This window comes from Ovis canadensis, chromosome 2 (assembly GCF_042477335.2).
Source record: "Ovis canadensis isolate MfBH-ARS-UI-01 breed Bighorn chromosome 2, ARS-UI_OviCan_v2, whole genome shotgun sequence".
Classification (NCBI taxonomy): Eukaryota; Metazoa; Chordata; class Mammalia; order Artiodactyla; family Bovidae; genus Ovis; species Ovis canadensis.
In genome coordinates, this window is record NC_091246.1 from 148,901,822 (window position 1) to 148,929,120 (window position 27,299).

A 27,299-nucleotide genomic window follows, 5' to 3' on the forward strand; every position below is an offset into this window, starting at 1 on the left:
TTGGTTGATAATATTTTGAGGGTACTGGACAATCCTATTTTAATAGCTAGAAAGAGGCCCTCAGTTCTTTATCTCATGCCTCCTCTCTTTGGATATGACCCCAGGTAACTCATCACCTTTTCTTCCATGCCCTAGTTTGTGTGTTGTTTTTTTTTTCCCCAGTGAAAAAAGGACAGTGCTAATTACCAATTTTTAGAGTAAATCAAATCCCAAAAGAAATATGAATATATGTTCTTGTTGGTGTCTGATTGATCCTTTTGAGTATGTGGTCTGTAAAAATTGTTAGCACAGAGAAAATCAATTTATTTCTAAAAGCCTTTATTAGATGGACAGGAAAAAAATGGCCTCGTATTTGCAGTTTCTTCAGTGTAAGATTAACTGGAGTCAGCTGAATTTTTTTTCAAGTATTTTGCAAATACTTGAGCTATATTTTTAAAAGTAAGTTCTTCTCCACTTCCATGCTGAAACCATGTCTCCTCAATGTAGCAGGCAGCAGCTGTAACTGCCTCGGAGCATTCCAGAGAACCTAGTACAGGAGGCAGGCTCTCAGACAGCTCATCTGAAGCCTCCAAGTTGAGTTCCAAGAGTGCAAAGGAAAGAAGAAATCGGAGAAAGAAAAGAAAACAGAAAGAGCAATCTGGTGGAGAAGAGAAAGATGATGATGAATTCCAGAAATCTGAATCTGAAGACAGCATCAGGAGGAAAGGGTTTCGCTTCTCCATAGAAGGGAATCGGTTGACATACGAAAAGAGGTACTCCTCCCCACACCAGGTATGGCACTGCAGAGTTAAATGATGCCTGGATGCAAATTAGCACATAGAGCTGTCAGGGGGAGAGGGGAAGGGGCGTCTGGTGGCTGGGAGGAGAAGTGAATACAACTTAGGAATTTTTATCAACTGAATTGACTGCTTTAAAATATATATATATATATATATTTAAATCTATCCTTTCTATACAGTTTGAAAGAATTTTAGTTTGCATATATGTAAACCTGCAGCTTGGTGTGTATGTGTGTGTTAGTCGCTCAGTCATATCCTTGCAACCCCATGGATTGTGGCCCACCAGGCCCCTCTGTCCTTGGATTTCTCCAGGTAAGAATACTGGAGTGGGTTGACATTCCCTTCTCCTGGGGATTTTCCTGACCCAGGGATCAAACCCAGATCTCCTGCATTGAAGGGGGATTCTTTACATCTGAATCACAAGGGAAGCTCTACAGCTTGGTGTATTAAGGTAGCATAGAATCAAAAGTCAGGAGACCTGAATTCTCACCTGAACTTGTCTCCTGGCACTTGTTCCAGCTAACATCTTTCTGGTCCACAGCCTTTTTAACGAGAAAAAATGTGGATGACTCATCAGTAATGTCTTTTTGTCTTTTTGGTTATTTTATGTTGTGTGTGTGTGTGTTTTTACAACCCAGACTTCTTTAGAAACCATAATGCATGCTTCTGAAAATATTCACCATGGTATGCTTTATGAAACAGCACATCACTCTGAATTTCAGAGGTCTTAACTTCAAGCTCCAACAACACTGTGCCTACTAGATGCAATGGGAATAATAATTCAAGTGATATTAGGAGGATGGACTTAAACAATTTGTGCCAGAGTGTTGGAATTTCTTGACGCGAAAGAGCAGTGGAAACAGATATGCCCTTGTTAAGGTCATGCTGTTCATTGAGTGTTTACAGTGTCCACAGTAAGGTGCTAAAGATGTTTGCATTTGAACTTGAAAACTGTAGTTCAGGGTTTTGTTTTCCAATACCTTTAAGTGGCGGTCTATCTCTCCAGTTATTAATCTCAAGGGCTAGAAACCTTTCCTTATAAACTAATTTAATCTGAATGCACATAAAATGAGAATGTTAATCAAGGAATGGGTCATGTTCTGTTAAGAATGCTGAAATCCTCTTCAACTTAATCTTACAAAATAAAAGCACATTCCAAATGACCATACTAAAATGAGTTTAATTTTTTTTCGGTTTCCCACTTACAGTCTTTGTTGAGCATCCGTGGCTCCTTATTTTCTCCAAGGCGAAATAGCAGAACAAGCCTTTTCAGCTTCAGAGGGCGAGCAAAGGATGTGGGATCAGAGAACGACTTTGCTGATGATGAGCACAGCACCTTCGAGGATAACGAGAGCCGCAGAGACTCCTTATTTGTGCCCCGACGGCATGGAGAGCGACGCAACAGTAACTTGAGTCAGACCAGCAGGTCGTCCCGAATGCTGGCCGTGTTTCCAGCCAATGGGAAGATGCACAGCACTGTGGATTGCAATGGTGTGGTTTCCTTGGTTGGTGGACCTTCGGTTCCTACATCGCCTGTTGGACAGCTTCTGCCAGAGGTGATAATAGATAAGCCAGCTACTGATGACAATGTAAGGAAGTTTTAAATAGTTCAGGCATGGCAGGCCCATGATTGCTGTACCAGCCAGTGTTTCTACAGAATGGAACCCCTTGAGAATGATTCCTGGTTGGTCAAGCTGTGAATGTACCTGCATCTTGTATTACCTTTAAAAGACTAACCAACTAAAACTGAAGGCCTCAACACTCTCTTGCATAACACCTGAATGCATTTATTTACTAAATGTGCTAAGGATAAATTATACACAGTAATAAATGACTGCCTCCAGTTGGAGGATTTGCTATATACCCATGCTGAACTATCTTTAGATAGCAGGCCATCCACTAAAGACCTGGTATACAAATAAATGAACAATTCCTATATTTAAGTGTAAAGGGTGTATAATAAATCTTTCCAACAGATTCTTTGATATAGCCTGCTTTAGTGTAGAAGATTTCAAGAACACTGTGCCTAAATAGATAGCTTCATTATTATCTTAAAATTTCTAGTACTCGTCTTACTAAAAAATAATGCTGATATAGGTCTTCTCAAAACTAATCTAAATGGAGAGACACAAAAAATTATTAATACAGACAGTTAAAAGAATTCACTGTGTACAAAGGTATGTGTTTGTGAATATATACCCAGATAAGGAATTTCTAAACACGTGCTGCCTCTTATTAGACCTGGAAATATATCAGCATGAATGAGGCATGATCAAGTCAGAACTAGATGACTTATTGCTTTGGTACCCTGGATGAAACTGTTGTCCATGCAGCATGTATTGTTGTTTTTTTTAACATACAGCTTGTGTTGTCAATGACCATCTGTGTCTTGTGTCCAGAAAATGAGATGGCAGCTACGTGTGTTCTAATTATTTGTATTCCTTTAAAAATAAAGGGCTACCTTCTCAAAATAAAATGCTCTGATCATTTAGGTGACTTTTCAAGTTATTACTTTGCTGTTACTTCTGAAATAAGCAAATTGTTACATATGTCACTCACAAGGTTTACCGAGGATATCAAAATTATGTTATGTCACCTAAAACTATAAAACCAGAGGGTAAAAAGAAAACCCTCAGTTTTGGTGTATGAATAAATGGCTAACAGTTTGGACAGTCCAGGTTAATGCTACAATAAGTCAGCAATATCTGCCATCACCAATTAAATATGAGCGTGCATGATGCATGTACTTCACGAATTTCACTGTGTCGCAATGGCTGTTTGCTTGTCATATTGCCCGAGTTAAGCATTGACTACGTTAACATTTTCTCTACAGGGAACAACCACTGAAACTGAAATGAGAAAGAGAAGGTCAAGTTCTTTTCATGTTTCCATGGACTTTCTAGAAGATCCATCTCAGAGGCAAAGAGCAATGAGCATAGCCAGCATTTTAACAAATACAGTAGAAGGTTTGTAACAAATTTTGTTGCAGTTTCCGTTGTTTTCACTGAATTTGTATTGTCTTATTTGAAACACATGTCAGTAAGTTGGAAGTAGTGTATTCCAAAGAAAACATCATAGGTTTTATTTAAGAGTTATTTGTTATATATTTCTTTTTTTTTTTTTTTTTTTTTAGGAAATAACTGTTTAATATAAATAATTGTAAAACCACAAATTTGCTATTTAAAGATTTTTGGCAGGTATTCAATCTATTCATTTTGGCTAGTTAATTTATTTTTTTTTTTTCATAAGCCAATGGGAATTTTAATGATTCATTTAACAAATAAAAGATACATATGACAATTTATACTCTGATTTCCTTTTCTCCTTTGACATTGAAAAGTCAATATCAAATCAATGACATGAGTCAAGTATTCATAAATAGAATATATCTCAGCATTTTATAAGATGTTACATTAGCAATATTTGACTAGAGGCTATACATAAAAATAACATTTATTCATTTTTCAACTAAAAAAATATTTATCAAGTGTGCCATATGTATGATTCACAAAATAGTGGTTAGTACAGACAGTTACCAAGAAAAAAGCTACTTTAAGAAAGCTTATGTTCAAAACAGCCCATGACTTATCATTATTTCCAACCTTGCCAATTAGGCAATTAAGCAAAATGATAAATTCCTAATGATCATTTAATTAATAGTGGCCAGAGTCAAGAGCAAGTTAAGCACATCTGCTACATAAATAAATCTGCTTTTCCTATTACATTTTTTTTTAAGGGTGATAAAAACTGTATTTATTTCTATATTCTAGAAACTTTTTAAAAAGTTACTTAAACTCCATGGTTTTTGCAACTCTAAAGAATGTATCCTGTATGTTTTTTGGGGAGTCTCTCAGTAATGACCGACTCTGCACTACACCAGGCTTCCCTTTCCTTCACCATTTTGCAAAGCTTGTTCAAACTCATGTGCACTGACTTGGTGATGCCATCCAACCATCTTGTGCTCTGTCGTCCCCTTCTCCTCCTGCATTCCATCTCTCCCAGCATCAGAGTCTTTTCTAATCAGTCCGTTCTTCGCGTCAGGTAGCCAAAGTATTGGCGTTTCAGCTTCATCATCAGTCTCTCCAATGAATATTCAGGATTGATTTTCTTTAGAATTAACTGGTTTGATCTCCATTCAGTCCAAGGGACTCTCAAGAGTCTACTCCAACACCACAGTTGAAGAGTTGAAAAGCATCAGTTCTTTGATGCTCAGTCTTCTTTATGGTCCAACTCTCAAATCCATACATGACTACTGGAAAGACCATAGCTTTGACTATATGGACCTTTGTCAGCACAGTAATGTCTGCTTTTTAATATGCTGTCTAGGTTACTTATAGCTTTTCTTCCAAGGAACAGGCATCTTTTAATTTCATGGCTGCAGTCATCATCTGCAGTGATTTTGGAGCCCAAGAAAATAGTCTGTTACTGTTTCCATTGTTTCCCCATCTGTTTGCCATGAAGTGATGGGACCAGATAGCATGAGCTTCATTTTTTGAATTCTGAGTTTTAAGCCAACTTTTTCACTCTCCTCTTTCACCTTCATTAAGAGACTCTTCAGTTCCTCTTTGCTTTCTGCTGTTCAGTTCAGTCGCTCAGTCATGTCCAACTCTTTGTGACCCCATAAATCGCAGCACGCCAGGCCTCCTTGTCCATCACCAACTCCCAGAGTTCACTCAGACTCACGTCCATCGAGTCAGTGATGCCATCCAGCCATCTCATCCTCTGTCATCCCCTTCTGCTCCTGCCCCCAATCCCTCCCAGCATCAGAGTCTTTTCCAGTGGGTCAACTCTTTGCATGAGGTTCCCAAAGTACTGGAGCTTCAGCTTCAGCATCATTTCCTCCAAAGAAATCCCAGGACTGATCTCCTTCAGAATGCACTGGTTGGATCTCCTTGCAGTCCCAGGGACTCTCAAGAGTCTTCTCCAACACCACAGTTCAAAAGCATCAATTCTTCTGTGCTCAGCTTTCTTCACAGTCCAACTCTCACATCCATACATGACCACTGGAAAAACCATAGCCTTGACTAGATGGACCTTTGTTGGCAAAGTAATGTCTCTGCTTTTCAATATGCTGTCTAGGTTGGTCATAACTTTCCTTCCCAGGAGTAACTGTCTTTTAATTTCATGGCTGCACTCACCATCTGCAGTGATTTTGGAGCCCCAAAAAAATAAAGTCTGACACTGTTTCCACTGTTTCCCTGCCTATTTCCCATGAAGTGATGGGACCAGAGTTAAGGTGGTGTTATCTGCATATCTGAGGTTATTGATATTTCTTCTAGCAATCTTGATTCCAGCTTGCACTTCTTCCAGCCCAGAATTTTGCATGATGTATTCTGCATAAAAGTTAAATAAGCAGGGTGACATTATACACCCTTGATGTACTCCTTTCCCAATTTTGAACCAGTCCATTGTTCCATGTCCACTTCTAACTGTTGCTTCTTGACCTGAATATAGACTTCTCAGGAAGCAGGTAAGGTGGTCTGGTATTCCCATCTCTAAAAGAATTTTCCACAGTTTGTTGTGATCCACACTGTCAAAGGCTTTAGTATAGTCAATGAAATGGAAGTAGATGTTTTTCTGGAATTCTCTTGGTTTTTCTATGATCCAATGGATGCTTGCAGTTTGATCTCTGATTCCTCTGCCTTTTCTAAATCCAGCTTGAACATCTAGAAGTTCTTGGTTCAAGTTCTCAATTCTCTTGACAGAGAATTTTCAGCATTTTGCTAGCATGTGAAATGAGTGCAATTGTATGGTAGTAAAAGACTCTGATGCTGGGAGGGATTGGGGCAGGAGGAGAAGGGGACGAAAGAGGATGAGATGGCTGGATGGCATCACTGACTTGATGGACGTGAATTTGAGTGAACTCCAGGAGTTGGTGATGGACAGGGAGGCCTGGCATGCTGCAATTCATGGGGTTGCAAAGAGTCGGACATGACTGAGCAACTTATTATTTTTTTTTATGGACATTCTTTGGCATTGCCCTTCTTTGGGATTGGAATGAAAACTGACCTTTTCCAGTCTGGTAGCTACTACTGAGTTTTCCAAATTTGCTGGCATATTGAGTGTGCCATTTTAACAGCATCATCTTTTCAAATTTGAAATAGCTGGAATTCCATCACCTCTACTAGCTTTATTAGTAGTCATGCTTCCTAAGGCCCACTTGACTTCACACTCCAAGATGTCTGATGCTAGGTGAGTGATCACACCATCATGGTTTTCTGTGTCATTAATACACAGTTCTTCTGTGTATTCTTGCCACCTCTTTTTAATACCTTCTGCTTCTGTTAGGTCCATACCATTTCTGTCCTTTATTGTGCCCATCTTTGCATGAAATGTTCCCTTGGTATCTCTAATTTTCTTGAAGAGATCTCTGGTCTTTCCCATTGTTTGTTTGCCTCTATTTCTTTGCATTGTTCACTGATGAAGGCTTTCTTATCTCTCCTTGTTATTCTTTGAAACTCTGCATTCGATAGGTATATCTTTCCTTTTCTCCTTTGCCTTTATCTTCTCTTATGTTCTCAGCTATTTGCAAAGCCTCCTCAGACCACCATTTTGTCTGTTTGCATTTCTTTTTCTTGGGGATGGTTTTGATCAATGCCTTTTATATAGCATTATGAACCTCTGTCCATAGTTCTTCAGGCCCTCTGTCTATCAGATCTAATTCCTTGACTCTATTTGTCACTTTCACTGTATAATCACAAGGGATTTTATTCAGGTCATACTTGAATGACCTAGTGGTTTTCTCTACTTTATTCAGTTTAAGTCTGAATTTGGCAATAAGAAGTTCATGATCTGAGCCACAGTCAGCTCCTAGTCTTGTTTTTGCTGACAGTATAGAGCTCTCTGTCTTCAGCTGTAAAGAATATAATCAATCTGACTTTGGTGTTGACATCTGGTGATGTCCATGTGTGGAGTCATCTCTTGTGTTGTTGAAAGAGGGTGTTTTCTATGACTAGTGTGGTCTCTTGGAAAAACTCTGTTAGCCTTTGTCCTGCTTCATTTTGTACTCCAAGGCCAAATTTGCCTGTTACTCCAGGTATCTCTTGACTTCCTAATTTTGCTCTCCAGCCCCCTATAATGAAAAGGACATCTTTTTTTATTGTTAGTTCTAGAAGGTCTTGTAAGTCTTCATAAAACCATTCAACTTCAGCTTCTTTGGTATCAGTGGTTGGGACATAGACCTGGATTACTATGATATTGAATGATTTGCCTTGGAAACTACTGAGATCATTCTGTCTCAGACCAAACTACAGGGAGAGAACACAGTCCCACCCATTAACAGAAAATTGGATTAAAGATTTGATGAACATGGCCTTGCCCACAGAACAAGAGTGAAACAGAACAAGAGCGAAACAGAGCAAGACCCAGTTTCCCCACAGCCGATCCCTCCCATCAGGAAGCTTCCACAAGCCTCTTATTCTCATCCAGCAGAGGGCAGACAGAATGAAAACCACAATCACAGAAAACTAACCAAACTGATTGCATGGATCACAGCCTTGTCAAACTAAGTGAAACTATGACCCAAGCCGTGTAGGACCACCCGAGATGGACAGGTCCTGGTGGAGAGTTTGAACAAACGTGGTCCACTGGAGAAGAGAATGGCAAACCACTTCAGCATTCTTGCCTTGAGAACCCCATAAGTGAAAGTGAAAGTGAACTCGCTCAGTCGTGTCTGACTCTTTGCGACCCCATGGACTGCAGCCCACCAGGCTCCCCTGTCCATGGGATTCTCCAGGCAAGAACACTGGAGGGGGTTGCCATTCCCTTCTCCATGAACAATATGAAAAGGCAAAAGATGTGACACTGATAGAGGAGCCCCCCAGGTTGGTAGGCATCCAGTATGCTACTGGAGAAGAGCAAATAAACAGCTCCAGAAGAAATGAAGAGATTGAACCAAAGCAGAAACAGCACCCAGTTTTTAATGTGTCTGGTGATGAAATCAAGTCTAATGCCGTAAAGAACAATATTTCATAGGAACCTGCAATGTTAGGTCCAAGGATCAGGGTAAATTGAAAGTGGTCAAACAAGAGATAGCAAGAAGGAAAATCGACATTTTAGGAATCAGTGAACTAAAATGGACCAGAATGGGTGAAATTAATTCAGATGACCATTATATGTACTACTGTGGGCAAGAATCCCTTAGAAGAAATGGAGTAGCCCTCATAGTCAATAGAAGATTCTGAAATGCAGTACTTGGGTGCAGTCTCAAAAATGACAGAATCCTGTCTGTGGCAACTCCTTAAAACTGCACAATAAAGTATTTCTGTAAAGGGTTTCTAATCCTATTAGTCATAGTGACTGTACCTTCTATTCCATTTAGTTTAGGACTTCTGATACCATCCTAAACACTCTCAAGATTGGAGGGGAAGAATGGGTTATTCTCACAAAATAAAAACAAACAGCTGATTCTTGGCTCTCTTATAGCCTGAGGATGACAGCATAGCCAGACATTAACATAGGATTACACACAGTATCTCTATTAAAAAGACAATCCACGTAACTTAGAGCCAAATATGGAACCACAATATCAATGCATAAGAGAAGAAAATCATCCTTTGATATCCCTGTTCTATGTTTATGTCTGAAGAAATTTTGGGGAGGAATCTAAAGAGTAAATTAAATTCTATTTTTAAAATCATGTTTTTTTAATAATGAAGTACAAAAATAGGTTGACTATAGCAAATGAGAATGTTTGGTTAGTGAAATCTATTGATCTGAGAGGAATATATATGTTTAAAAATCTCTTTTGGTGGTTGTTTTTATTTTTATTTTTTTAATCTAGAACTTGAAGAATCCAGGCAGAAATGCCCACCCTGTTGGTATAAATTTTCCAACATATTCTTAATCTGGGACTGTTCGCCATATTGGTTAAAAGTGAAACATATTGTCAACCTGGTTGTGATGGACCCTTTTGTTGACCTGGCCATCACCATCTGCATTGTCTTAAATACCCTCTTCATGGCCATGGAGCACTATCCTATGACAGACCATTTCAATAATGTGCTTACAGTAGGAAACTTGGTAAGCATATTGGAAGGTAAATGTGTTCAGTCTTCAAATTTTCTGTTTGAGAAACTGTTTGTGTTTAATGTTCTATAGCAGTCTTACCACCACCCTTTCTACTTCCTTGCTTTCAAAAGATGGGAATTATATCTAGCTGGCTATACCCTACTCTTTGCCAAAAACAGCCCTTAATATCCAAGCTGAAACTGCGAAAGACAGCAATATAAAAACAGGCCTACATTACTACTTGAAAAAGTCAATACTGATATTTATAAGTAATACAAGGCACAGAAGCAGTTCATAGTTTAAGGATACACTTTTTGACATGATGTTATCACAGTTTCCCTACATATAGAAGACTAAAATAAAATTACAGATCTTTTTATCTTGATTAGTCATTCATCTTCACTATAAGCCACAACTTATTTAACAACTCACAATGGCTCCAGCTTTTCTACTTCCAAGATCTAGGTAGGGTCTGTATTATTTAATCCATCTAGTCTAGATCAAAGCCATACAATAATAAAAAACATCCAGTGCATTTTGTGCATTGTATGATTAACAAGGCCATTTTTGGTGAAGGTTTCCACCTAATTCTTTCTCTTCTGAGCTTAAAAAAAAACAAATTGTTAAAGTGTTTGTTGTCTCAATTTAGGAGTATTAGCTTTCATTTGCTGAAATAAAGGTCTCTAAAATAACGTATTCATTTTTCATAATATTTGTTTTGAGGTTTAAAGTTTTTGATGTTAGAAAGAAAAATATGTAAAGCATCCTGAATTATAGTATTCCTATTTTTAAAGTTTTAGTATTTACTGTTGAAGTAATTTTTCATGTGCATAATAAATAATGATAATAATGCACATATTATAATATAGGTATGCATGTAAAATAACTGAGTAGAGGGAAATGGGAATAAGCTTATAGAAAAAACTGTTTATGGGAAAAATCTTGTCAGTACCTGTGCTGTATGAAGTCTGGAGGAAAATGCACTGATGTAATGGAAAGAACACTGATTAAAAATAGATTTGCTCTCAAATCCTAGTTTTTCTAACTTTCTAGTTACGTTGGGCAAGCCACTGAACCCATCTGAAGACATGTTTCCTAATTGGTAAAGTAAGAGTTATAATACTCACATTATGTGTTTAACAGTGTTTCATTTGAGGATGAAATTAAATAACATATATGAGAGCTTTTTAACAACTACAAATTATTGTGCAAATGTAAGCATGTAGTAGAATAATTACTAGTGTAAACATTTTGTTCTAGAAGCAAATATTATGGCATGCTACTTTATCATTATCTGATGGAATTAGAGTAACTTTGTTTTGATCTTAGGTTTTCACTGGGATCTTTACAGCAGAAATGTTTCTGAAAATTATTGCCATGGATCCTTACTATTATTTCCAAGAAGGCTGGAATATCTTTGATGGTTTTATTGTAACGCTTAGCCTGGTAGAACTTGGCCTGGCCAACGTGGAAGGATTATCAGTTCTCCGTTCATTCCGTTTGGTAAAGAACAAAACAAAGACAAAAACCTTTCCAACAATCAGGGTTCTTGCATCATAGATTTTACCACACACCATTAACATTTTAAGTTTTTTGTGTAACATTTGCATTGTTCAAAACAGTCCCTAAGTGGAAAAAAATATTCCCACATATTTAGGAAAAAGCTTTATTGTAAAAACCCTGGTCATATAAAGTTGAATATGTTACTCAATTACCATTCCAACTAATTATTGTTCCTAGAGATGACTGCAGTTAATATTTTTGCATCTAAGAAAATATTTTAATGAAAATGTATTTTAATAGTACTTTGAAAATATTAATACCCTTTTATATTGGTGAATAACAATCAGATAAGGATGTGCATGTAGAAACCGTTTCTAATTGTATCTCTGGAAAATATTCTCCTTCCCAAAATCAGAGGAGAGAAATCAGAAGAATTATTTACTTAGTCCACTGATTCACATTTATGTGCATGCAAATAGGGAAAGAATTGTGAAGTCATGGGAAGTATTCCAAGTTCTTAAATGCACGCGCATCTAGCTATGTTAGTGCTATAGAGGAGCATTATGAATAATAAACACTTTACTTATAGCTGGGCTCTATGTGCTGTTACTTTGCCTGCTATTGACAAATGAATATCTTTGAGCAGAAATCATTGAGATCAAATATTAAGTCAGTCCAGGTATGCCTTACATCCACCTTTACAAAACAAATGAGAGACAGTATGTCCCCAAGTAATAATTAAAAATTCACTCTCAGGGAAAATTATCTACATAAAACACGGAAGGATGAGATTCTTCCTGGGTGGGAGGGAGGGTTTCCAAAACTTAGCCATGAGACTGGCCATGGTCAAGGATAGGACAGATGTTGTAAGAGAGTTTTGTTGTTGTTGGTTTTTTTTGTTTGTTTTTTTTTTTTTAAGATAAGAAGCTCCTTACAGAAAGACCTTTGCTTCTTGTTTGGTGAAGTGCAACATTTGCTCACAACTCTCTGTTCCTGATAGATTAGAAATATGTCTTGGAGTAAAGCAAAGCACTGACACAGACATCCAGACAACCTGCTCTTCACGTCTTTTGCTTAGGAGGGTGGTGCTATGACAGTGCAATGGCGCAGGTCATTTCTAATTGGTTACGGTCCAAAGGTAGATGGATTTAAAAGTCTGGAAAGCAAAGTGTAAGAATGCAATGTGGCTCTTACCTATTTCTCCAATCAAGATTGTAAGTTTTGCAATCAGCAGTGGCCCAAAACATCCACTAACTCTCTTAAAAAATGTCTTTTGTTATGCACTTCAATATCTTTCTTATTAAGTTATTATCGATATAACACTATATTTCAGGTTTACAACATATGATGCAATATTTGTATATAGTACAAAATGATCACCACAATAAGCTCAGTTAATATCCATCACTGTTAGAACATCTGTAGAGCAAAGGTTGTTAGAGATTCCATTTTAATCATTTCTTGGTAAACCTCACATGTAATGCTTTCAAAGATTGATCATAATAACATATATATTTTTTATTTTCCAGCTCCGAGTTTTCAAATTGGCAAAATCTTGGCCAACATTAAATATGTTAATAAAGATCATCGGCAATTCAGTGGGGGCTCTGGGAAATCTGACCTTGGTGTTGGCCATCATCGTCTTCATTTTTGCTGTGGTCGGCATGCAGCTCTTTGGTAAAAGTTACAAAGATTGTGTCTGCAAGATCAACAGTGAGTGTAAGCTCCCTCGCTGGCACATGAACGACTTCTTCCACTCCTTCCTGATTGTGTTCCGGGTGCTGTGTGGAGAGTGGATAGAGACCATGTGGGACTGCATGGAGGTCGCCGGGCAAGCCATGTGCCTGACTGTCTTCATGATGGTCATGGTCATTGGAAACCTGGTGGTATGTACCCATTTAAGATATGAGTTTCAGAAATGCATTAAGAGCACGATGAAATGACGACCATTTTGTCTAAAACAAAATTATGATTATTAATTTCAAAAGTCTCTTACCTTGGATACACTTATAATCTTACTTTGACAACACAACCAGTGACCCTACAATGTTTATTCGCAACTGTTTTGCCAGTCATTTCATCACATTTATTATGTGAACTCCCATGGAGTATAATATTAAAGACAGGCTTAGAAGGATATGTTGAAAACATTAAAAAAAATTCAGATCCAAGGAAGGGAAAAGTCTGAAAAAAGTAATAAATTTAGAGAAAACTCAAACTTACTTGCCAGTATTGGAGAAGGCAATGGCACCCCACTGCAGTACTCTTGCCTGGAAAATCCCATGGATGGAGGATCCTGGTGAGCTGCAGTCCGTGGGGTCGCTAAGAGTCAGATACAACTGACCGACTTCACTTTCACTTTTCACTTTCATGCACTGGAGAAGGAAACGGCAACCCACTCCAGTGTTCTTGCCTGGAGAATCCCAGGGATGGGGGAGCCTGGTGAGCTGCCGTCTGTGGGGTCACGCAGAGTCGGACACGACTGAAGCGACGCAGCAGCACTTGCCAGTATAGGACTAAAAAGTGGTACTTTCCATTGTTCCTAGCTATTTCAACTTTTTTTGGGCCATTCATTGTAGATAGTATTCAGTTACTCTTATGTCATAAGGCAGATGGATGAACTAACCTGGGTTAGTCAATCCTTACATCAAAACAGAGGTTGGCTAAGGACTCCTAACCCACATGGAGTAACTAATCCATCCTCTTTTAGGTTTGGTACCTTACTGTACTGTACCTTTTGGTACGCGTTACTGTTGTAAAGCATCTGTCTACAGTAAAGCGTCTGTCTACAATGCGAGAGACCCGGGTTTGATCCCTGGGTTGGGAAGATCCCCTGGAGAAGGAAATGGCAATCCACTTCAGGACTATTGCCTGGAAAATCCCATGGACAGAGGAGCCTGATAGGCTACAGTCCATAGGGTTACAAAGAGTCGGACACGACTGAGCAACTTCACCTTAGTGTTACCATATAAAAATATATCATATACTCCAAAGGATACGTACATTAATATGCCAGTCTCATGGAAATATTAGTGATTGTTTATAAATAGTTGTCCTAATTAGTCAACAGTGGGGTATGAGAAAAATAGTAGATCAAGAAAATATATATTGATGTGAAAAGCGTCTGCCTCCAATGCGGGAGACCTGGGTTCGATCCCTGGGTGGGAAAGATCCCCTGGAGAAGGAAATGGCAACCCACTCCAGTATTCTTGCCTGGAGAATCCGTGGACGGAGAAGCCTGGTAGACCAAAGCCCACAGGGTTGCAAAGAGTCGGACACGACTGAGCAACTTCACCTCATCTCACCTCACCTCAATGTTAAGCCCATAATTCTCATTCTGGATTATAATGATTTTCTTTCAATTAATACCCAACTTAATATCTCTTCATCAAAAAAGAAACTATAATATGCAATTAAATGCATAGTTTTAAAAACTAAGGAATTTTAAGTTTAAAACTCTTATGTAGAGCCCATACAAATTTATTTCTTATAATCACATAATTTTAAGTTTAGTAAAACCTGAGGTCAGCTTCTTCGGTGTCTTCATTTTATAAGTAGAGACCAGTGGAAATCATGCCTTTGCCCATGGATGAACTGTGGCATAGCCCAGATCACAAATTGAGATCTCTGAACTTCTAGTCACTATGCTGTGGTGTTTCTTTCACCTCATTGTTAGACCTTATAGTTTCCTCAGCAAGGAATAAGTGATCTCAATCTGCTCTTCTTCACATTGGGATGACATTATAATGATGTTTGTGTTATTTTTAAGGTCCTGAACCTCTTTTTGGCCTTGCTTCTGAGCTCATTTAGTGCAGACAACCTTGCGGCCACTGATGATGATAATGAAATGAACAATCTCCAGATTGCTGTGGATAGGATGCACAAGGGAATAGCTTATGTGAAGAGAAAAATATATGAATTTATTCAACAGTCCTTTGTTAGAAAACAAAAGATTTTAGATGAAATTAAACCACTTGATGATCTGAACAACAGGAAAGACAATTGTATGTCCAATCATACAACAGAGATTGGGAAAGATCTTGACTATCTTAAAGACGTAAATGGAACCACAAGTGGAATAGGAACCGGCAGCAGTGTTGAAAAGTACATTATTGATGAAAGTGATTACATGTCCTTCATAAACAATCCCAGTCTTACTGTGACTGTACCAATTGCTGTAGGAGAATCTGACTTTGAAAATTTAAACACAGAGGACTTCAGTAGTGAATCAGATCTGGAAGAAAGCAAAGAGGTAAGATTTTATAGATGTGGTTGGGTATAAATGTATATGTATATACATGTATTATATTGCCTGTATTTATGATTATATATTCTCCATGTAGGATATTTTTGCCATAATATAAAATATTATTTCATTGAAGAACCAAAGATTTAAGCTCAGTGAGATGATTAATAAGTTAAAGAATAATATATGTGTATGTTTTCTCATCCTCATAGTATAAGATTTCTCATCCTAAGTAATGGGTATTTGTTAGATATTAATCCAGGGAATGAACAAGCATCATTGGATTTAATCCTTGTAATAACCTCAGAAAGATTTGTTGTTATTCTAACCTGTCAGATAAGAAAATTAGCTTAGGAAATTTAGAAGCCCATATTATAATGAGGAGCTATAGCTGAGAATTGAACTACAGTCTTTATGAGCTCTGTATATCTTACACTGCATTGCACTAATTCACATACATGGGAGAGAATTTAACAACAAGAAATAGTCTATGTCGTTCTGTTAAGGTGACTCAAATGGTAAAGAATCTGCCGGCAATGCAAGAGATGCAGGTTCGATCCCTTGGTTAGGAAAATCCCCTGGAGAAAGGAATGGCTACCCACTCCTGTATTCTTTCCTGGAGAATTCCATGGTCAGAGGAGCCTGGTGGGCTACAGTCCTTGGGGTTGCAAAGAGCTGGACATGACTGAGCAACTAACACTTTCTTCTGAACTTCATGTTAATCTTCCAGGCTGCCATAGCAATGCTCCACACACTGGGTGGCTGAAACCATCAAAATGTATTTTCTCACATTTCTGGGGAGTGGAAAGGGCAAGGGCAAGGTGCTAGGAGGGTCAGGGTCTGGGGAGAGCTTTCTCTGCGTTGCAGATAGCTGTCTTATCACTGTGTCCTCACATGGTCCATCCTCAGCATGTGGGTGTGAGCTCTGGTCTCTCTTCTTATAAGAGCACCATCCCTGTTGCATTGGAGGTTGGATCAAGACCTCACTTAACCTTTATCACTACTTCACAAGCCCTGTCTCCAAATAGAGTCACACTGGGAGTTACAGCTTCAAAATACTAATTTTGGGGAAACACAATTCAGTCCATAGCAACTGACTTAGAAATATTAATCTGAAATTTTAATGGATTTAAAAGATAATTCCAAAGAAACATAAAACACCTTAACTTCCCATTTATTGTGTAGAAGTCTCTAAAATGGTAAGATGGCTTAGGTTACATAGTCCAAATTTTTAGACAGTTTATTTAAACAATTTATTTTTAAAACAGGTTCACAGAAAAATTGAGAGGAAGACAGCAAAATTGCCACATACTCCAATTTATTTGTTGAAGCTATATTGATGTGTCATTATCACCCAAAGTCCATAGGTTACATTTGGATTCATTCTTGGTATTATCCATTTTATAGTCAGTTCAGTCATTCAGTCATGTCCAATTCTTTGCAACCCCATGGACTGCAGCAGGCCAGGCTTCCCTGTCCATCACCAACTCGCAGAAATTGCTGAAACTCATGCCCATGGAGTCAGTGATGCCACCCAGCCATCTTATCCTCAGTCATCCTCTTCTCCTCCTACCCTCAATCTTTCCCAGCATCAGGATCTTTTCAAATGAGTCAGTTCTTCACATCCGGTGGCCAAAGAATTAGAGTTTCGGCTTCATCAGTCCTTCCAATGAATATTCAGGACTGATTTCCTTTAGGATTGACTGGTTGGATCTCCTTGCAGTCCAAGGGGCTTTCAAGAGTCTTTCCCCACACCACAGTTCAAAAGCATCAATTTTTCAATGCTCAGCCTTCTTTATAGTCCAACTCTCACATCCATACATGACTACTGGAAAAACTATAGCTTTGACTAGACGGACCTTTGTTGGCAAAGTAATGTCTCTGCTTTTGAATATGCTATCTAGGTTGGTCATAGCTTTTCTTCCAAGGGGCAAGTGTCTTTTAATTTCATGGCTATAGTCACCATCTGCAGTGATTTTGGAACTCAAGAAAATAAAGTCTGTCACTGTTTCCATTGTTTCCCCATCTATTTGCCATGAAGTGATGGGACCAGATGCCATGATCTTTGGTTTTTGAATGTTGAGTTTTAAGCCAGCTTTTTCACTCTCCTCTTTTGTACAAATGTCTGAAGGCATTTATTGACTGTTATTGAATCACACAGAGCCATTTCTATGGGTCTAAAAACCTCTGTACTCGATTCATCCATCCTTCTGTACTAACCTCTGGCACTGATCTGTAACTGTTTCTGCCCTTTTCAGAATATCATATACTTGGAGTCATATAATATGTAGCCTTTTCAGACTGGCTTCCTTTACTTAGTAATCTGCATGTAAGACTCTTCCATGTCTTTTCATGGCTTGATAGTTCACTTCTTTTAGTGCTAAGTACTATTTTGTTGTCTGAATATTTATTTGTCCATTCACTTACTGAAGGACATCTTGGTTATTCCAAGTTTTGGCCATTATGAATAAAGCTACTATAAACAGAGTCATGTGCAGGCTTTTGTGTGGACATAAGATTTCAACTCATTTGGTTAAATACCAAGAATGGCGATTGCTGGTGGTATGCTAAGTGTAAGTTTTATTTTGTAAGAATTTACAACCTGGTTTCAAAGTGGCTGTACGGTTATTCACAGCCACTAGCAATGAAGGAGAGCTCCTGTTGCCCCGCAGCATTTGGTGTTGTCAGTGTTCAGGATTTTGGCCATTCTAGTAGATGTGGTGCTGTTCAGCCGCTCAGTTGCATCCAACTCTTTGTGACCCCATGGACTGCAGCACACCAGGCTTCCCTGTCCTTTGCCATCTCCCAGAGTTTGCTCAAACTCATGTCCATTGAGTCAGTGATGCTCAATAGATGTGTAGTGGTACCATACTGGTTTTCCTTATTTTTCATTGAAGGATAATTACAATATTGTGCTGATTTCTGCTATATAACAACATGAATCAGCCATAGGTATGCATATGTCCCCTCCCTTTAAACCTCCCTTCCCGACCCATCCCACTCCTCTAGGTTGTCAGAGACTTGAACTCTCGAGTCATACAGCAAATCCCTACTCGCTGTCTATTCTACATATGGCAGTGTACATGTTTCCATGCTGCTTTCCCCATTCATCTCACCCTCTCCTTCCCCCCGCCCCCGTGTCCACAAGTCAGTTCTCTATGTCCGCATCTCCATTGCTCCCCTGCAATAGGTTCATCAGTCCCAGATTTCTAGACACCATATAAATATACAATATCTGTTTTTTCTCTTTCTGACTTACTTCACTCTGCAGGCTGTAGGTTCATCCACCTCATTAGAACTGAATCATTGCATTCCTTTTAATGACTATTATTCCAGTGTATATCTGTACCACAGCTTCCATTCTATATACGTACCATTACTTTGCCAACAAAGATCCGTCTAGTCAAAGCTATGGTTTTTCCAGTAGTCTTGTATAGATGTGAAAGTTAGACTACAAAGAAAGCTGAGTGCCGAAGAATTAATGTTTTTGAACTGTGGTATTGGAGAAGACTCTTGAGAGTCCCTTGAATAGCAAGGAGAGTCAACCAGTCCATCCTAAAAGAAATCAGTCCTGAATATTCATTGGAAGGACTTATGCTGAAGCTGAAACTCCAATACTTTGGCTACCTGATGTGAAGAACTGACTCACTGGAAAAGACCCTAATGCTGGAAAAGATTGAAGGCAGGAGGAGAAGGGGACAACAGAGGATGAGATGGTTGGATGGTATCACCAACTCAATGGACATCAATTTGAGTAAGCTCCAGGAGTTGGTGGTAGAAAAGGATGCCTGGAGTGCTGCAGTTCATGGGGTCACAGAGTCGGACCTGACTGAGGAACTGAACTGAACTGACTGACCCCAGCTTCTTTATCCATTCATATGTTGATGGACATCTCGGTTGGTTCCATGTCCTAGCTACTGTGAATAGTCCTGCATTGAACATTGTTCTTTAATCCACATCTTATGAAGACGTATGATGTGGAGGATCTTTTCCTATGGTGCTTTGTCGTATGTTTGTCTTCTTTGATGAGGTATCTGTTGAAAGCTTTGACCTGTTTTTTTTTTTTTTAATCAAGTTGTTTTCTTGTTGTTGAGTTTTGAGAATTCTTTGTGCATTGTGAATAGCAGTCCTTTACCAGCTTCATTTTTCAAAGGTTTTCCCCTAATCTATGGCTTCTCTTCTCACTCTCTTGATGATGCCTTTCACAGAGCAGATATTTTTCATTTTAATGAAGTCTTGTTTATCAATTCTCTTTTTCATGGATTGTGCCCTAAGAGATTTCTGAATTTTGGGCAAAATCGCTGAGACAATGCAAAGGACAAATAAAATCATATCTCCCCAATTAGAAAGTAATTCCTTTGGCAATGGATTGTGTTTTATATAATTTTAATCCTCTGAAGCACCTAGTATAATGTTGTATACATAATAAGGGCTCAATATCTTTTTGAGTTTAGAATAATTTGTATGGATACTAAAGTTGGAGTGTGTTGGTCTTAACTCTATTATGGGCAATCACTGATTGTATATTATCCAATTTCCTAGTTATAATATGAGTATATCTGTCCTGTAGTGCTTATAGGAATCTTATGAGAATCTAAAAGCTGTTCAGAAGTTAAAAGGACTCAAAAGCAAAAGGTAGTGATGGTGCAATTACTACCCTAACTCTGCTTAAATAAATTCTTTTAAAATCAATTGATTTATTAAACTTATATATCTTTGGAATAAAAACAACATGTTAGTAGCATAGTTAGGGGAAAGTACCCTTATTTTAGCAATGAACGCATGCCAGAATGAAGTAAAACTGTCATTTGAGTCTTTGTAATTCAGATCATTTTAATAACATGTCATTTGTTGTTTGCTCACCACAGATAAAGCACTGTTTATAGGGCTTTACACATAGCATTATCTCATTCAGTCTTCACACCATGAGATAGATACTATTATTCTAATCTACAAATAAGAAAATTGAACACAAAGAGTTTAAGTAACTTGCCAAGGTCATACAAGTAGTAAAGATTGATCCTGGCCTAGAATCCAGGAAGTGAGCTTATATTTTGAACCATTACTTGAAATTTCCTTAACAATGTCTAAAAGAATACTATCTCTGGTATCTCTTTGAATTGAATAATACTGTTTACTGACAAACTAATAAGTGTTCTCTATAGAGCTGGTATTGAATACCAAGTCCTTGTCACCTGGCACAGGTTAATGATATAGCCAGGAGAATCTGAATCTCCATCAGTCCTGGAGGGTCCTCTTTCTCCTTTGCTGGCCTATAATTTAGATTGATATACTTCTGCATACCACACTAATCTGTAGCAATCTGCTAATTACAATGCTCTTATTCTCCCAAATTATAGGTACTCAAAGTTGTGCTTTAGGAATATACCTTTCTGCATTTAATCCCACCTGCAAGAATCCTCCAAATGATTAGGAAGCACTTCTGTGGTTGCATTGTTAGTTTATGAAGCCTTTGAGAATAGAGAAAACACCAACCTTGTCTTACTCACCTTAAGTCTGCAGCATATACAAAATGTTTATTAAATGAATGAATAAATGAGTAGTGAACAGTTCATTGATCCCAATGAACAAGTAGATCCCACTTGTCCTCTCAGTGATAAATATTTCCTTACTGTTTTGCTGATAATTCCTCATTTAATACTTTTATCTTTATTATGCATGATAATTTTCACACGAACATTTTCAATCTATTACATACTGCTGAATATCAGCAAGTTAAATTTGTGCTACCACCTAAAGGTCTACAGGGAATGCCTTATGTGGACAGTAATCAGTTTTCAAGTGTGTCTAAGAACAAGGATTAAGCTCATTTCATTTAACATATCATGCCCCACATTTATCCTAATCTCTAGCATACAGTAAGTATCCAGTAAATGCATGTTAAATAAAGAAATAAGAATAGGAAGTCTTTGGTTAATCTTGAATCAAATGGATATATATCAAAACTTCTGCAAATATCCAAATTTATGAACACCATGATAACATAATTTTCCCCAATAGAAAAATAGCAGACAATATATCTGGAGATATTAAGAATCTTCTGGAAGATAGGTATATATGCCTCCAGCTTTTTTGTGTAGACCATCTCTTTACCTCATGGTCTCTACAGCAGGGAGTGCCTCCATCTTATTAGTTTGACATACGTTAAAGCAGAATTCAGAGTATGTGTTGTATGTTCAGCCCAACTCCTTACAAGCCCATGGAAGGTAGCCTTCCAGGCTCCTCTTGTCCATGAAATTTTTCAGGCAAGAGTACTGGAGTGGGTTGCCATTCTCCACCTCAACCCCTACATAAGGCAAATCTTTGACTAACAGAAGATTTCATAATTAATAACAAAATTTTATACATATTGAATATAAATAATCAACTGAAGACTGTCATTACAACATAAATCTTGATGAAGAGATCATCTGAGTTTAGGGGTGATAAGGAAATTAGAGTCAGTATTTGATTTTTCCATAGCTTCCCTATGGAAATTCTAAATCTCAGTACAGAATCTGTTCCTTTGATACTGTTGCTTTGCTGTAAGTTTTTAATAGAAGTCACTTTAATTTTTAATATGGTTAGTGTACACTAGAAATATTTACTAATGCACAATGTACACAATGAAATATTAATACTGATATTTTTGATGTTGAGCATCTCAACTATGTATGTTTTAAGATATATATCTTAAATATATGTTAATACGAATACATATAATAACAGTAAGATTCTCACCTTTAAAATAGTATATGCCAGCTTTTAAAATATTTTTTCAGAAATAAAAAATACATGTATTATATACATATTCTGTATCCTTTTGACCCTTAAATTCCAGATTTATTTTTAAAATATTTTATTATATTATAAATTGAAATTCTATTACACCCTATAAATAAGCTCCTTGTAACAAACCAAGTCTAAAATAACAGTATAAACACCCTAAGGTCGAGTCAGAGAACAATAACCAAAAAAAATGTGATCACTTACTCAAAGAAATATTGTGGAGAATACTATACGCTTTGCTTTGTTTTGCTTCACCCTCAAGGTCAAAATCGTTTGCTATAGTAGAAAATATTTTTTAAAAAGCAAGAAATGTTGCATAAATCCACTGAGGAGGAAAAATGCTCTTCCCATCAGGACTGTAGTTATTAAGTGGTTATTGAATGCCCTTGTGTACAAGGCAAAGTGGGTGCTTCAGATGCGATGCAGCTCTTTCATTCTCTCTGTTCACTTATTGTCATCCTGCCCAGCATACATGGACAATAAGTCAGTATAGAATTGAGCCATTGAGAGCTACATGTGAAAAAATGAACTAGCACAATTGGAAATGAGTAAATTAAAGGTCAATTAATGGATTAATAAACATAAAGCTCAATACTTAAAACAGTCTATTAATCCCAAAGACCATGAGAACCAATTGCTTTATTATGTGAATGATGAATTTCAAAATAAAAGTGAGCTTCAATGTAAGAACAAAAAAGGAAAAATTAATTGTTTTATTGGTTTTAAAATCAATACAAGTACTTATTTGAAAATTTTATTTTTGTTGTTATCCATCTTATTTAGTCGTTTATCTGAATTCATATCTCATGTTTATATCAGATCTAAAAATCTTTTCCTTCCCTTTTTGAGTAATAGTGTTTTTACTCCAACCAAATAAAGGATTCAGAACTATATTATCTTTGATTTCAACAATGATAAATATAAAAATACACTGAAAAAGCATAATGGTTGTGAGAGTTTTAATACTATCCTTTTGGTCTGTGATGAATCAAAGAAAAATAAGGATGTCAATCATTTGAATAATATAAATAGTAAAATGTTATAAATGTTTGTTATCTAGAAAAACTATATGTACAGAGAATTCTAATTTTCAATGGCCCATGGTGTATTTACCTAAATTAATAATGTACTGGGTTTCAAAGTAAGCCTCAATAAATTCAAACAAGCAGACATTGTAGGGTTATTATACCAATAAATTCAAGATAGAAGATGTCATGTATGGTTATTATCTAATCACAATGCAGTTAAACTAGAAATTAATAATAAAATAACAGAAAAAATATAACCATTTGAGGATTTAAGAGTTTCCTCCCAAGCAAATGTTGGGTTAAGTAGAAAATAAAATATATAAACAACTGCTAAAAAAATAAGAACTTTTTCTCTCAAAAATCTATGAAATTGGACCAAACACCCTCTGAATATCTCACTGTTAACAAAGATAACCAAGAACGGATGAAAGAACATGACATAGAACTTAATTTGAGAAATTAGAAATAGAACAACAAAACAAAGGGTACATGAATGAAGAGAAATTAATATAGCCGATGATATTAGTATAGTAGGTGGTTCTTAGGGAAAAAATCAATAAAACATACGAACTTTAGTATTATCAGCAGGATCCTAAGATGATGCCAATGACTCAACAAGCTTGGGTTCAATTTATTAATGTTGTTATTTCATCTATTTTTGTTTAATACATTTGTTACTTATTTTTTAGTTTCAAATTTACCTACTAACGTTCTTTATTAGGCTCATCAAGCAAAGCCCTTGCTGCCTCCTCTGCACTGTCTAGGCACGCTTCTCAGCTCAGTCTCTTCTGTATCAGCTTTGTTGGTCTTTCTTTTCCACACTAATTCTATTTATTTCCATTATGTACAAACTTAAAGGAAAAACACTAAGATTTTTCTTGTGGTAGCATAGTTTATCTAGAGTAGATTAGCTGGCCTGAGTCCACTTGTCTGTGGTTGTTTTTTTCTAACATTCACATGTCACTTTATCTGATGCCAGTATGATTTAAAGTTGGGGCAAGTTTCCCTCACTAGTGTGAGAATCAGGGTCTATCAAAGGGGTCAGCCAGGATGTGGCTTACCAGGCTTCTTTTGCACAATGTTGTTTTAGGGACATATTTAAACCATATATGAATACTAAATTTAAAAATCCAGTTTGTAATCATGTCCCATTCCTAACATGCATGCAAACTCCTTCTGGATCCCAAATATTAAACTGCTTCATTTTGAAAAATGATACATACTTACATTAAAATATCTCTTTGGGCCTCTTGTTCTAGCCTGAGATCATTGTTTCAAGTTCTACATCATTGCTTATTATGAGCTATATCTGTAATTCATCATCTATGATTCTAGTTTAGGTTTTTTCAGAAGACATAGATTATAAAGAACTTTATAAAGCAACCTGAATTTAGCATCATTCCAGAAATTTATACCCCATATATTACAATGGTGTGGTTAGTCATCCGAAGCCAGACATTCTATCTAGAATGCGAACTCAAGTGGACCTTAAGAAACACTGTTTTTAATCAAAGTAGTGGATGTGATGAAATTCCAGCAGAGCTATTTAGATCCCTAAAAGATGATGTCATCAAGGTTTTGCATTCATTATATCAGCAAATCTGGAAGACCCAGCAGTGGCTACAGGACTGGAAAAAGTCAATCCTCATCACTCATCACCCATGCTAGTAAGGACATACTTAAAATCTTGCATGCTAGGCATCAGCATTATGGGAACCAAGAACTTCCAGATGTCCAAGCTGGGTTTAAAAAAAGAAGAGGAACTAGAGATCAAATTGCCAGCATTTGTTAGATTATAGAGAAAGCAAGGTAATTTCAGAAAAAAAAAACATTTCTTTCTCTTTCATCAACTACGCTGAAGCCTTTGACTGTGAAAAGCTCTTAGAGAGCTTTTCATGACAAACTGTGGAAAGCTCTTAGAAAGATGGGAATACCAGACCATCTTACTTGTCTTCTGAGAAACCTGTATTTGGGCCAAGAGGCAACAGTTAGAACCTTGTATAAAACAACTCACTGGTTTACAACCGAGAAAAGTGTATGACAGGGCTGCACGCTGTTACCCTGTTTATTTAACTTATATGTTGGGTACATCATGAGAAATGCCAGGCTACATGAGCTACCAGCTGGAATCAAGATAGACAGGAGAAACATCAACAACCTCAAATATGCAGATGATACCACTCTAATGGCAGAAAGGGAAGAGGAACTAAAGAGACTCATGAGGAGTGTGAAGGAGGAGAGTGAAAAACTGGCTTAAGACTAAATATTAGAAAAACTAAGATCATGGGATCCACCCCCATTACTTCATGGCAAATAAAAGGGGAAAAGGTAGAAGTAGTATCAGATTTCCTCTTTCTTGGGCTCCAAAATCACTGCGGATGGTGACTGCAGCCATGAAATCAGATTATTGCTTCTTGGCAGGAAAGTGAAGACAAACCTAGACATTGTGTTGAAAAGCAGAGACATTACTCTGCTGACAAAGATCTATATCGTTAGGGCTATGGTCTTCCCAGTGGTCATGTACAGTTGTGAGAGCTAGACCGTAAAGAAGGCAGAATGCCAAAGAATTGATACTTTCACACTGTGGTGCTGGAGAAGACTCCTGAAAGTCCCATGGACAGCAAGGAGGTCAAACCAGTCAATCTTAAGGGAAATCAACCCTAAATATTCACTGGAAAGACTGATGCTGAAGCTGAAACTCCAGTATTTTTGTCATCTGATGCGAACAGATGACTCATTGGAAAAGTCCCTGATGCAGGGAAGGATTGAGGGCAGAAGGTGAAGAGGGCATCAGAGGATGAGATGGCTGGATGGCACCACCAATGCAATGAACATGAACTTGGGCAAACTCCAGGAGATGGTGAGGGACAGGGAGGCCTGATGTGCTGCAGTCCACAGGGTTGCAAAGAGTCGGACATGACTGGGCAACTGAACAACAACAGCATACCCTTTTTAAAAATAACCTATTCACACCTAATTTTGCAACAGGCTATGTTTTAATTTGCTTTTTAATTGGAAGAAAATTGCTTTACAATGTTGTTGGTTTCTGCCATACAACAATGTGCTGCTGCTGCTGCTGCTGCTGCTCTAAGTCGCTTCAGTTGTGTCTGACTCTCTGTGACCCCATAGATGGCAGCCCACCAGGCTCCCCCGTCCCTGGGATTCTCCAGGCAAGAACACTGGAGTGGGTTGCCATTTCCTTCTCCAATGCATGAACGTGAAAAGTGAAAGTGAAGTCATTTACTTGGGTCTGACTCTTCGCGACCCCATGGACTGCAGCCTACCAGGCTCCTCTGTCCATGGGATTTTCCAGGCAAGAGTACTGGAGTGAGGTGCCACTTCCTTCTCCACAGCAATGTGAATCAGCCATAATTATACATATATCCCTCCTTCTTGAACCCCCCTCCTTACCCCCATTCCACCACTCTAGGTCACCACAGAGCACCAGGTTGGGTTCTCTGTGTTATATAGCAACTTCAACAGGCTTTTATGTGTTTGTATGTGTTTGAGGGATTTGCCTTTATTAATTTTATCCAATGATTTCAATTTAGTTTTTATGAATATAGTAACTTTGTTTTCAAACTCATTTTGTCACATTATGAAAGAGTAAATTCCATAATTATAATATATTAATTTACAATAGTACAGATTGATTTGAAAACAAACAGCTTATTTTTGATAAGCATACAACTCACCAGGTGGAAGCAGAGATGTACTACAGTATAGCCAACCTCCTGAGAAAATAGCATATTACTGGTATCAGTCATTGTGTTTTACAGCGAAAATGCCAAGCATTGTTAGTTTGGTAAGTCAATTAGCATGGAGGTGGGCTAGATAAAAAGCAGTCTGTGCCCAAAGAGTTGTGCAGATAAAGTGGGTGAGGATAGAATAATTATTATTCATCCAAAATGATGGGCAGAAACCACTATATTACTAAAAGCCAGA

General features: G+C 37.6%; 1 protein-coding gene across 1 annotated transcript in view; it reads left to right on the forward strand.

Moving 5' to 3' along the window:
• Window positions 1-27,299, forward strand: part of SCN1A (sodium voltage-gated channel alpha subunit 1) — a 146,505-nt gene that overhangs the window by 80,859 nt on the left and 38,347 nt on the right. The window contains exons 11-17 of the mRNA XM_069574302.1: window positions 487-771; window positions 1,988-2,368; window positions 3,613-3,745; window positions 9,562-9,800; window positions 11,118-11,291; window positions 12,821-13,177; window positions 15,061-15,543. Coding sequence (XP_069430403.1) covers window positions 487-771; window positions 1,988-2,368; window positions 3,613-3,745; window positions 9,562-9,800; window positions 11,118-11,291; window positions 12,821-13,177; window positions 15,061-15,543 — 2,052 coding nt within the window. The remainder of the gene's footprint in view (window positions 1-486; window positions 772-1,987; window positions 2,369-3,612; window positions 3,746-9,561; window positions 9,801-11,117; window positions 11,292-12,820; window positions 13,178-15,060; window positions 15,544-27,299) is intronic.